The sequence below is a fragment of the Mauremys reevesii genome, linkage group 6, assembly GCF_016161935.1.
Source record: "Mauremys reevesii isolate NIE-2019 linkage group 6, ASM1616193v1, whole genome shotgun sequence".
In the NCBI taxonomy this organism is placed as follows: domain Eukaryota; kingdom Metazoa; phylum Chordata; order Testudines; family Geoemydidae; genus Mauremys; species Mauremys reevesii.
The window spans coordinates 56773329-56785637 of record NC_052628.1 but is presented as its reverse complement, the minus strand read 5'-3'; the positions used below and the strand labels follow the sequence as shown (position 1 = coordinate 56785637).

The window sequence follows — 12309 nt, the reverse complement described above, 5'->3', positions numbered from 1 at the left end:
AAATAAACATGATGGTCCTGGATATCTGCCACAAACCAGGTGGCAGCGAGTACCTGAGGCAAATTTATCACATCATCCGGCTCAATGAGGTAGGGAAACGGCCTTTTTACCGAGCAATTAGGTGTGTACTGGCCTGAGGCAGCGTCTGCTGGCAGCTAAGGGTTAGTCAAGGAGGTGATAATGCTTCTTAAAGTCAATACCAAACTCAATATTGCATTGTAATAGAACCTATTCGGTTCAGGCTTTTCTGCATTTGTATAATAAAGATTACTTTACAGGAAACAATATAGATTTTATTTATGTACTTTAACAGTAGCATGGCTCATAAACTTGCTTCAGATTTATATTGTGTTAGACCACAGATCTATTTTAGGAGTTAAAACATAGTAAGAAAATCAGCATGCTGTTGAAAATCTGACTCCTACAGGAAGTAGAATTAAATATCATAAATCAATTTTGCTGATTTAAAAAAACCCAAAAAAACAACAGACAAACCCTACAGCTGTAGTGGTGAAGTAAATTCATTCAGATGAAAGACTGATATAATCTGTATAACCCTATGTAGTTAAATCACTTTTAATATTCATATAAGAGCATCTATGCTAACCATTTGGAAACAAATTCAGTAGTGTATTGCAACCCATAGAATCTAGACAAGATAAAAGGAGTGTCTCATGACTTCTGATTATTTAGGGTTACCATTTTTCAGATTCCCAAAAAGAGGACCCTGCCAGGGGACGGGGGAGTTGGAGGGAGGGAGGGAGAGGAGGAACGAGAGGGGGGGTACAGTTGGGGGTAATAGAGGGGGTTCCTGCAATGGGGGGGCAGTTTTGCTCCCTGTCACGGTGTCAGTGCAGCTGGAGCAAGCCAGGATGCAGCGCCAGCTGTCAGTTAGCACTTCTCTGTGGGACCCCTCCCCAGAGCCAGGGCCTGGTGCCTTAGGCTTCAGGGGAATGGACCAATCAGCTGCAGATGCAGGGGCAGAACCAATTCGGAAGCAGACCAATTGTGGCTCTTTCTAAGCTGCAGCATCTGTTCTGCAAAAATCCTGGACATCGCCAGTTTGAAAAATCTGCCCAAAGAGAGGATGAAGCCTCAAAAAAGAGGCAATGTCCTGGAAAACTTGGATGTATGGTAACCCTATATGTACTGAATTGCCCTAAACTATGGAAAAGATTCCACCTCATCCTACACAATCATAAAATATTACATATTTAAATAAACACAGGTATATTTAATTGTGTGATACTTAGGGTTGCCAACTGTATAATTGCACAAATCCAAACACCCTTGCTCCACCCCGTCCCAACCCTTCCCTGAGGCCATACCCCTACCCCACCCCATCTCCAAGGCCCCACCCCCTCACCCGCCATCCCCCCCCCCCTCTGTCGCTCACTCTCCCCCACCCTCACTCACTTTCACCAGGTATGGGCAGGAGGTTTGGATGCAGGAAGAGGTGTGGGCTCTGGGAGGGAATTTGGGTGCGGGAGGGGGTGTGGGGTGCAGGCTCTGAGGTGCAGGCTCTGGGAGGGAGATTGGGTTTGGGAGGGGGTGCGGACTCTGTTTGGGAGTTTGGGTGCAAGAGGAGATGGGGGGTGATCTCTGGTTAGGTGGCGCTTACTTCGGGTAGCTCCCGAAAGCGACCAGCACATCCTTCTGGCAGCAGCTCATGGGCAGGGGGGCCAGGGGTTCTCTGTGCACTGTCCCTTCCCACAGGCACTGGCTGCAGCTCCTATTGCCTGCAGTTCCCAGCCAATGGGAGCTGCGGAGTCGGCGCTCGGGGCGGGGGCAGTGCGCAGAGACCCCCTGCTCCTCCCAGGGGCCACAATGATGTGCCAGCTGCGTCTGTCAGCTGCATGGAGCCAGGGCAGGCAGGGGGCCTGCTTTAGCCTTGCTGCGCCACTGGACCTTTAGCACCTAAAATCTCCCAGTTTGGCTTCTGTAGCCTCTGGGATATAGAGCCTGATTCTGGGAGACTCCCAGCAAAACTAGGAGGGTTGGGAACCCTAGTGATACTACAGATATACATGCCTGAATTTACGTAATTTTTAAAAAAGCATTATATATATATATTTGTAGTTATAGTATAAGCAAGTTCATATAACAGAATGCATGATACTGCAAATTTAGGGATAGGCCTAGATTTTAAAAAATGACTGCCTACAGTCTTGCTCCTAAATCCACAATTAGGCACTTAAGTCTGTATTATGTCAATAGGAGCAACTTGGTCACTCATCACTTCAGAAAATCAAGTCAGTTGTTTAGTTGCCTAAATATGGACTTTGGAGCCCAACTTTGTGCATCTGCTTTTGTAAATCTTAGCTATGATGTATGTACGTATAAAAGTATGCATATATAGAGAAATCACTGAAATTTTGCCTTATTTGGAGTAGAACATAGTATCTGTTTAATAGCATCTCTCAACACCACTCAACAGTTTAAGCAATGAAGTGAAGAGTACGACAGCTTTAAGTGAAAACATTTTCAATGGGGCCATACTCAAGACTCTGGCAAGGCTCAAACAGATTTCTTCAACATGGCTGTGAAACCACTTCAAAAATGTATAGTTTTTGGCACAAAATCATGCTAAGCACTTTTAAACACTGCTTTCGATAACTAGTTTAAAATTTGTAATGTGAACAGAAGCTAACATGAAAAATCAGTAACTGGCTGCTCAGAGTAATCATATGCCAAAAAATGGAGAAAATGGGATGGCGATTTTAGTAGCTTTACTTTGTGAAATCAGTACCATGAAGCTATTGAAATTTATAATAGATTTTGTGGATCTGTGGTACTGAAGTTATGTATTCATCAAAATAATATAAATAAATAAATAGAAATTGTCATCTGGTGGCTACCAAAGAAAACAGCCTCTCGTAGACTGAGTCAATGATAGAGAGACAACGTGGGTGAGGTAATATCTTTTATTGGACCAACTTCTGTTGGTGAAAGAGAGACAAGCTTTCAAACTTACACAGATCTCTTAAGAAGAAGAGCTCTGTGTAGGCTCAAAAACTTGTCTCTCTCACTAGCAGAAGTTGGTCCAGTAAAAGATATTACCTCACCCACCTTGTCTCACTAATATCCTGAGATTGACACTACTACAACAACACTGCATATGAGTCAAGAATTTTCTATTCACATTATATACTTGCATATTTGGTTTTATTTGTATTTATTTCTACATTTATGAAACACACTCATTTCTTGGTCTCAGCTAAAATGCAGTAATAAAACAATACTTAAAATAACAAATTTACCATTGTTGGTTAAATTTCTACCTCAAAATGTATCTCCACCAGTCTTTCCAACACAAGAAAATGCCTTTGTAAAAAGATAGGTCTTGCATCATGTTCTGATGCTCTCCACAGGAAAAGCAAGTTCCAAAGTTGAGTGCCCTCCCTTGAGAAATCAAGGGATCCCACAGTTGAAAACTCTGATTGTAATACTGCTCATTTGAGGGCGTTGTATAACATATGCAAAAGGTCTAGTTAAATTTATACAAATAACGGTCATAGCCTTTCACCATAACTTGGTCATTTTATGACATCAAGTAATAAGTAAAAAACATTTTTGGAATTTGGGAATAAATGGATGATTTATTGGAGCCAAAAGTTCCAAGTAACAATTTTCACTTCTAATTGTATCGTATTCAGAGACTTCAAAAAGTAGCAGCATCCTTTGCCCCCAAACGAGAATCCTTAATCTTGCAGGAAACAGTCTGAGATGTCCTTCCCTCATAATGTTTTCCTAATAATGTCAAAGACCATTCTTTTCATCTATGCCAAGTAACTCATTTCCATGGAAAACAGAATTTTGGGCTATTCTAAAGTCAATGTGACAGATTCTAGCCCCTACTGAAGACTGTATGCTTTGCTCTGGTGACACAAAGGGTTTATCTTCACTGCATCTGTACGGGAGCCTTCCAGCCTGGGTTCACATACTTGAGTTTCCGCTGTAAAAATAGCTTTGTAGACATTATGGCTGGAGCTCAGGGTCTCAAGCCTGGTGGGCAACGTCAAAGCAACATCTACGCAGCTGTTTTTAGCATGCTAGCATGAGCCCCTCAAACTCTAATCTGTGGACCTGAGCGGGGAGACTTGCTCCAAGATGCAGTGTAGAAATACCCAAAAGAGCCAGAAATTTTCAACTACTGATTCCCTGAGCATGGGAGAATCTCTGGCTGGCATAGAGCCAGTGTAACAACACTTCCCAACAGCTCAGGCATAAAGAGTGCATTAGAACAGCCTTCAGACTGCTCCAATTTGTGGTGGGAATTAAATTGGCCCATAGCTAACCTAGGGGTAGGGAACTTGCAAAATGAATTCAAGAGTTGCCTATGTACTCCCTTCTCCCTCACTCAGAGGTATTGAGCAAAGTTAAAGTGTACTAGAGAATCTGGGTCACAGTGTAAAAGTTTCCTTGCTTCTTGAAGAAGCCCATTCCTATATCTGGAACTAAACAGGTTCAGTAGAAAGATGTATAGCGTTTACTCATTGACCACCTGGAGGTGCAGTGTGTCCTTACTTATGTAAATAGAATACTCATCAATGTTTACATCAATTCTTTAGAAAGAAACTATCTACAAAATCAATATCCAGATATTCTTCACATTTGTGTGGCAAAGAAAAGAAAGTTACTTATGAGCAACTGTTCTTTCATTGGTAATGGCTCCACTACTCCTCTCCAAGAGTTTATACACACACTTTTCCAAGATGAACACTTTATTAGAGCAAGAGCTGTTTTTCTCTGATGCCTGTCTTCTTGACTTCACCCATTATGCCAGGCAACAAACATCCCACCACAGTTTGGACTAAGAAGAACTGATATAAAAAAATGTCAAAAACAAGCACTAATTAACTTTAACACATTAATATATATAAGTCTAACTGCCGTAAACTAATGAGGAAAGCAGGGACTGGTTCTGTGGCTGCACTGATTGTTGGAAAGAGAGAATTGAAGGAGGAGGAGGCAGGATCTTTTACAGCTTTGAATGGTTATGAAATGTTCATGGTTATGAAGTGTGCATGCCACACAACACCTAATTGCCAGGCTATACAATCCAGTTTGAGTCTCCAAATGTTCTAACGTATCACAAATTGATATTTTCACTAATATACCCAGGTCTTTTTCCTTCTCTGTCATTTTCAACTGATGAGCACACAGCATATAGTAGAAAGTCCTATAGTCTGTAAGTACATGATCTTTCACTCTGGACATTAAATTTCATCTCATTTGTATTATTCCAGTCCTCATGGTCATCCAGTTCTTCTAGTAGAATATTCTGATCCTCCTCTGTATTGATGATGCCTCCCAACGTTGTGTCATCAGAAAATTTCATTAGCACTTTCCTAACTTTTGTGTCAAGGTTGTTAAGTAAAAATAAGATTTGTCTGAAAATCGATCCATGAGGAACTCCACTAGTAACCTCCCTCCTGACCAATAGTTTTCCTTTTAGCACAACTTATAGTTGTTTCCCCATTAATTAGTTCCTTACAATTCCTGTACTAATCCCCAGCTTCTCCAGTTTAACTAATGATTTCCTGTGTGATACCATATCAAATACTTTACTGAAGTCCAGTTAGATTAGATTTACTATATTTAGCTGGTCTAAAAACATCAGTTATCTTACAAAGAAGGATATCAGAGTAGACTGGCATGATCTACCTCTGGTAAACATATATTGCATTTTGTCCCATTTTCCATTTACTTTCACATCTTTAGTTATTCTTTTCTTTAAAATGTATTCTAAAATCTTGCATACTTTTGAGGTCAGGCTAGCAGGTGCATAGTTGACTGGCTTATTTTTTCCTTCTTTCTTAAATATAGATACTATATTTTCTATTCTACAGTCATACCATACCACCTCCAGTTTAACAGATATATTGAAAATCTTTGGTATCAGACTTGCAATTTTATGTGACAGTTCTTTCAGTATTCTGCGATGCAGTTTATCCACTCCCCTGCCACCCTTCCCAATCTGAGTACATTAAATTATTTTTGAGTTTTGCTTCCATCTTGAATGTGGTCATTTCTATACACTCATTCCCATTAACCATCTTGCCTTTGCCCACGTGTTCAACATTAGCATCCTTATTGAAAACTGAGGCAAAGTATTAATTTATTTTTGAAGTCATATTATACATATTATAGCTAGATTATCCTTAATTTCTAACCCATCCTCACTGCATAGTGGCTGCCCACTTCTTCTTTTCTTCTTTTTATTTATATGGCTAAAGAATCTTTTAGTATTTGTTTTAATTTCTGTTGCAAGGTGTAACTTAGCTTGACTTTTGGCAATTCTTATTTTATCCCTATACTTTCTGACCTCCAAGGTATAGCTGTCTTTGCTGATCAGTCCCTTTCTTTTTAGGATCTTCGTTTATTCCTAATATCCTTTTTGAAGTGGTTATTCATTTAGTAAGTGCTGGAGTCCATCCGTACATGCTTGGGATGCAAATTCCAGATAGTTTCTGCACCTTTAACTTAAATAAATGTCAATCCTCCTCCACATTTAAGGCCTTGAGATCATCAGACTAGTTTACTTCACTAACTAGTTCCCTTAATTTCTCAACATTTGCCAGTTTTTTTGATTATCCTTCCATTTAATTTAAATAGAATCAAGTTGTGGTCATTCAGTCCAAGATTATTTTCTACAAATAGAATGTCTATAATGTCTTCATTACTTATCCAAGCCAAATCTAAAAAAGCATCACCTCTTGTTGGTTCATTACTATTTGAAGACATGTGTCTGTCTGCTGGCATCCAGGAGTAAGTGGGTCATACCATTATTAGTAATATTTGTTCTCCAGTCTATATCTAAGAAGTTAGTCTTCCATAATGACACAATTTTTGATAGTATTTCTCTCTCTCATAACATCAAAGAGATCTCTATCCATTTCCAGATTCCAGCCTGGGGCGGTCTAGAGCAGACCTCTCACACTACCGTAATAGAATCTCTTTTACAATCTTTCCCCAAAGTGATTTTGAGTCAAACTGATTCTGTTTTATCCATGCTAATGGTATCACTTCTTATTTCTTGTGTCTGCTGCATCATTGACATACAATGCTTATTTACTTACTGTACCACATCATTGTTGTACGATGGTACCCCATCGCATTTACCTTTATTTCTTTCTCTCTTGAGAATCACATATCCATCATTACCTCTATTCCAGTCACAACTGCTATTACATCGTATTTCTGTTATCTTTATACTATTTGGTTTTGCATCCTGCACCAGTAATACTAGTTCCACTACTTTGTTGCCCAGGCTTCTTGCATTAGTGTACAAACATTTCCTTTGTTGCATTAGTGTACAGTCATCTCCTCTGACTTCACACTATTTCCTAGACAGATTAAGTATAATCCTTTCACTATTTGTATCGTCTACCTGACTATTCCTCCCATCAATATTATTACTTTTTCTGTTTGGGGTCCATTCTCCTACCTTCTGGAGTTCCTTTTTCCTGTACTAAATCCTCATTTACATGCAAATGCTGCTGTCAGATACTCTGGGCCTGGCTGGAGCCTAGTGGGGCAGGAAGAAGAAAGTGTGGGGAGGAGGGAGAGATCTGATGATAATCTGGTTGGGCAAAGAGACTAGATAAATTTATATGTGGAATTTGACCAGACTGTTACCATCAAGGATAGGTGGTACTCATTGACTTGTATTTCTTCTTAAAAGGAATATTTGAAAGAGCTGCTGTCTTGTGGGAATTCTTCAGAAGAGAATGTAATGTCCATTGAACATTCGCATTTGACATTGAGGAGCGCAGAAGAGCAGCCTGTTTTCAACCCTTTCCAGGTGCATCGCCAATATTGTGCAAATATGTTTGATCAGGTTAGTGAAAGTTTTTGAAACTTTCAATTCCTATCAATGAAAATGTAATATATAATATTATAAGGAATACAGGTCATACCTACACAATGAGGCAGTCCTGGAAAGCAGTGACTCTGAAAATAATTTAGAAATCAGTGGACAAGCAACTCGACATGATTTCTCAAGTGATACTGTGGTAAAAAGAGCTAATGTGATCCTTGTCTGTATAAACAAGGGAGTAGTGCGTAGGGGTAGGGAGATGATTTTACCTCCAGATGTGGCATTGCTGAAATCGACACTGGAATATTGTGTGAAGTTCTGGTGTTCACATTTTTAAAAGGATGTTGAAAAATTGGAAAGCGTGCAGAAAAGAGAGACAAAAATTATTTGAGGGATGAAGAAAATGCCTTTCAATCTGTTTACCTTAAAAAGAAGATCAAGAGTTGACTTGATTACAGCATAGAAGTAACTTTACAAGGCGAAAATACCAGATACTAAAGGGGTGTTTAATCTAGTGGAGGAAGGCCTAACAACAACTTATGGAAGATGAAGCCAGACAAATTCAAATTGGGAAAAAAAGGCAGACATTTTTAACAATGGGGGTGATCAACTGTTGAAACAAGCTATCCCAGGAAATGATGGATTCTCCATTTCTTGAAGTCTTCAAATCAAGTCTGGATATTTCTGAAAAATTTTCTTCAGCCAAACGCAAGTTATTGTCTTTAATACAGAGGTAACTGGGTGAAATTTAGTGGCCTGTGATATATATAGGTGGTCAGACTAGATGATCTAATGTTCACTTCTGCCCTTAAACTCTATGAAACTGTGATGATAGTGATGGTAGGTGTTGAAATCATGATAATGAACTAATTGGCATAGGCACAAACTTCATAAAATTGCTTGGGTGCTTGGCCTCTAAAGTGCTGACAATTCTAATCCATTTGTGCTATGCAAGGGGTTGTCATTGACACATTTTCTCCCCTGTTCTTTTATCTGTATTGTTGCTTTGATGTGGATCTCATGTACTTGAGGAATTTGTATTCTTTCACATATAGCTACGTTACTTCAATATGAATATGGGAAGCACATTTTTATGGATGATTTTTCATTATCTAGATGCAATGGACTGGGTCTTTCTGTTGAAGACAATGGCAAAGCTTGAAGTGCATATTTGGGAGAAATGATGAAAAAAATCCATAAAACACACTACCTGATGACAGTCATTGTCAAAAATACCAGACACTGGAGTAATGGTTGAATTGGAAATATGTAGATCAATATAGATTAAATAGAAAAAAATGAGAAAAGTGTGTATTTCCGATGTTCATATTAGGCTAATCAGTTAAAACATTAAGGTATCCAATTCCAGAAACTAGTACCATGCCAGGTCAGCATTTTTTTTTTTTTTTTAAAGAAATAGATCTAAGGTAAAATCATCAAAACTCCCTAAGTCTGATTTTCTCCTGTGACTAAGGCATGGACCTTAGTGAACGGCACTTAGGGTACAAATCTCAAAAGTCACTTTTAAAATGGGATTTATGTGCCTAGATCACTTAGGCACTTTTGAAAAATTTATTCGGAGACTTTGCCAATCTTTTTAATCCCTGTAGGCACCCCCACAATTTCAATGCTGATCTTTTAAACTGTTAAACTGAAGTTCACACTAAGAACTTCTTCCTCTAGACATCCCCTTATCTTTTTTCAGTACAAATTTCTTTTGTATTTAGGTAAAGATATCACCTCTACTCTCTTTAGTGATGGCTAAAGAGCAGTTTCACTGTATACGCCATTTTCTAAAATATACATATTGTTTAATAGATATTTAATCCATGTGATGTATTTCAGTGAAAGTGTTAATGGTGTGAATGAAGGAGATGAATACTATTTTGAGGCTCCTGACCCCGGTTGAACTAGTTTTAAGCCTGTGTTGCTCTTCCTTGTTCCAAAAGTCTCTTTGTAAATATCCTAAATGAAGAGGACTCAAGGGAGGGATTACTTGTCGTAGACAACTGGGAAAAAAATGGTGTCCAGATTTGGAACACAGATAATATTTTTATCATGCCTGTTACAGTTCTTGCCTACATTCATTAATAGTGAGTAGAATAAGACCTTCAAATACTGACAACTCAGGGCAGAATTCTTTTGCTATATGACAGAGTTGCAGTGCTCCATTAATCAGCAGGTGACAAGAGATAGTTCATATTGGATTGTGTTGGATTCCAGAAATGTTAGCATAAAATCTGTTTATCAGAACTTGGAAAACTGTCCTAGCATTTAAATAAAAATAATTAATGGACCATAGACATTAAAGTATCATGTGTCAAACCTATTGGTCAGTAAATCAACTTGCTTCCTGAAATTAATTATACTATTAAAGAAGTTACCTTATTTTATTTCCTTAAAAATGTACTTTTAAGACATGAATATAGGAACTGCTGTACTGGAATAGACCAATAGTCAGTCTAATCCATTATCTGGTCTCTGACAGTGGCTACTGCTAGATTCTTCAAAGGACAGTACAAGAAAACTCATAATGGACAGTTATTCTGCCTAAATTTCTTCTTAACCCCATCAGTCAGTAGTTGGCCTCTGCCCTGAAGCATGAGAGTTTATAAATCCCTGATCTGTTTCTTTATTTTTACCATATACACCCCTACCCCAATATAACGCGGTTGTGGGAAGCCAAAAATCCCTACCGCATTATAGGTGAAATGCCGTAATATTGGAGTAGAGGTGGCAGGGCTGCAGTGGTGATTTAAAGAGCCTGGTGCTCCGGATGCGGGGAGACCCAGGCCCTTTAAACCACTGGCGGAGCCCCGCTGCCGCAGCCCCGGGGTAGCTGTGGCAGGGCTCCAGCAGTGATTTGAAGGGCCTGGGGTTCTGCAGCAGCCAGAGCCCCGGACCCTTTTAATCGCCGGCAAGCTCCGCTGCCACAGCCCCGGGGTAGTGGTGGCAGGGCTCCAGTGGTGATTTAAAGGGCCCTGGGATCCCCGCAGCAGCTGTAGCCCCAGACCCTTTAAAATCGCCGCCAGAGCCCTGCTGCTACCGTGCTATATGCAAACCCGTGTTATATCGGGTCGCGTTATAGCGGGGTAGAGGTGTATAATTTAAGTATATATCTTTATATAATATATGTTTTCATTACCCACATAAATGTTGAATCCTTGTTTGAATCCCACTAAGCCTCTGACCTTCACAATATCTTTTGCCAGTGAGCTAGTTATGCATTGTGTAAGTTTTATATTTGTTGCCTTTCAATTCTAAAGACTGTGCTTTAGTTCTTCTATTATGAGAGCATAAATAGGAATGCCAACTTTGTGTTTATTCAGGAGTCCATGTATTCCTTGGTACAGTGGCACTGAATTCAGGAACAAGAGCAGCTGAATTCTGCAGCACTGTTAACTTACTCTGTTCCCGTAAAATCCTCTTCATTTACAATCCCTTCCCTCCTGCACAGCCCATTATCACTGGGTTTGGATTAGCCTAAATAAACCAGGGAGTGGGTGAATCAGAAGGGTATGCTGGCCTGCCTGGAGAGTGTTGCCAGGGATGAACCTCTTAAGCTGGTTACAGGCTCCCACTTCCTAGGACTCATTGGGAAGAGAGGTTTGGAGACAGGTCTCTTGAACAACATGGAGCTAGGCTACCTAAGCAATATAATAGGGGGAAATTATCATAGAAAATAATCCTTTACAAAAATATTTGTTTCCTATCAGTACTTTTGACTAGGGCCCATAATAAAAATAAATATAAATGAAAAAATTGTCAATTAATATTTTCACTGTGTTCTTCAGGTGAATGGACTCCACACTCCAACCTCATAAGCCTCTGTTCCCCAATTAATTCTCCCTAGAAAGCAAGAGGTAGCTGCAGGGTGGAACTGATAGGGCAAGTAGACAGAAAACAAAATATCTAGCACCTGCCTGCAGCAATATGCGATTCTCATACAAAAATGCCGAATTCTGCAGCATCTTCAAAAAAGGATAGATTTTGCAGCAAGTTGTATGAATGTGGAATCACAAAACATTTAGAGGCCCTATTTTTACCATTCATTATTTTATATACCTCTATCATGTTCTCTTTTTTTTGTTTTCTCTAAACAAAGCAGTTCCAACTTTTCAGTCTCCCTTCATATACAATTCTTGTTGTAGTTTTTTTTTTTTAACTTCTTAACATTTTTGTCATCGATTTCTGGACTCCTTCTGTTCCTACATTGAGCAGAGGACTATATTGAGCTGTCCACAATGACTGCCAGGTCTTTTTCCTTAGCGGCTACAGTTAAAATAGAACACAGAAATATGTATGAATAGTTCAAATTATTCCTTACAATGTGCATTACTTTACATTTGTCAACACTAAATTTCATCTGCCACCTTGGGTTTTTCCTGGCAGCTTCTCTAGTCTTGAGTAACCCAAATGATTTTATATAATTTGTAAGCTTTGCCACCTCACTCTCTGTTCACCTTTTTACCTCATCATTGAACAAC

The 12309-nt window shown here is 39.3% G+C and overlaps 1 protein-coding gene across 15 annotated transcripts in view; it reads left to right on the top strand.

Annotated features, from left to right (window-relative positions):
* Positions 1-12309, top strand: part of KIAA0825 (KIAA0825 ortholog) — a 401465-nt gene that overhangs the window by 197886 nt on the left and 191270 nt on the right. For 14 of the 15 annotated variants that reach the window (XR_005600685.1, XM_039545356.1, XM_039545366.1 and 11 more), the window contains 2 exons: positions 1-89; positions 7688-7843. The exon at positions 1-89 is cut by the window's left edge and continues 71 nt beyond it. Coding sequence is in view for 14 of the 15 variants with exons in the window: in XM_039545356.1 (XP_039401290.1) it covers positions 1-89; positions 7688-7843 (245 nt within the window). In the remaining variant the exon portion in view is untranslated. The remainder of the gene's footprint in view (positions 90-7687; positions 7844-12309) is intronic. The other variant, XM_039545362.1, reaches the window with a different exon arrangement.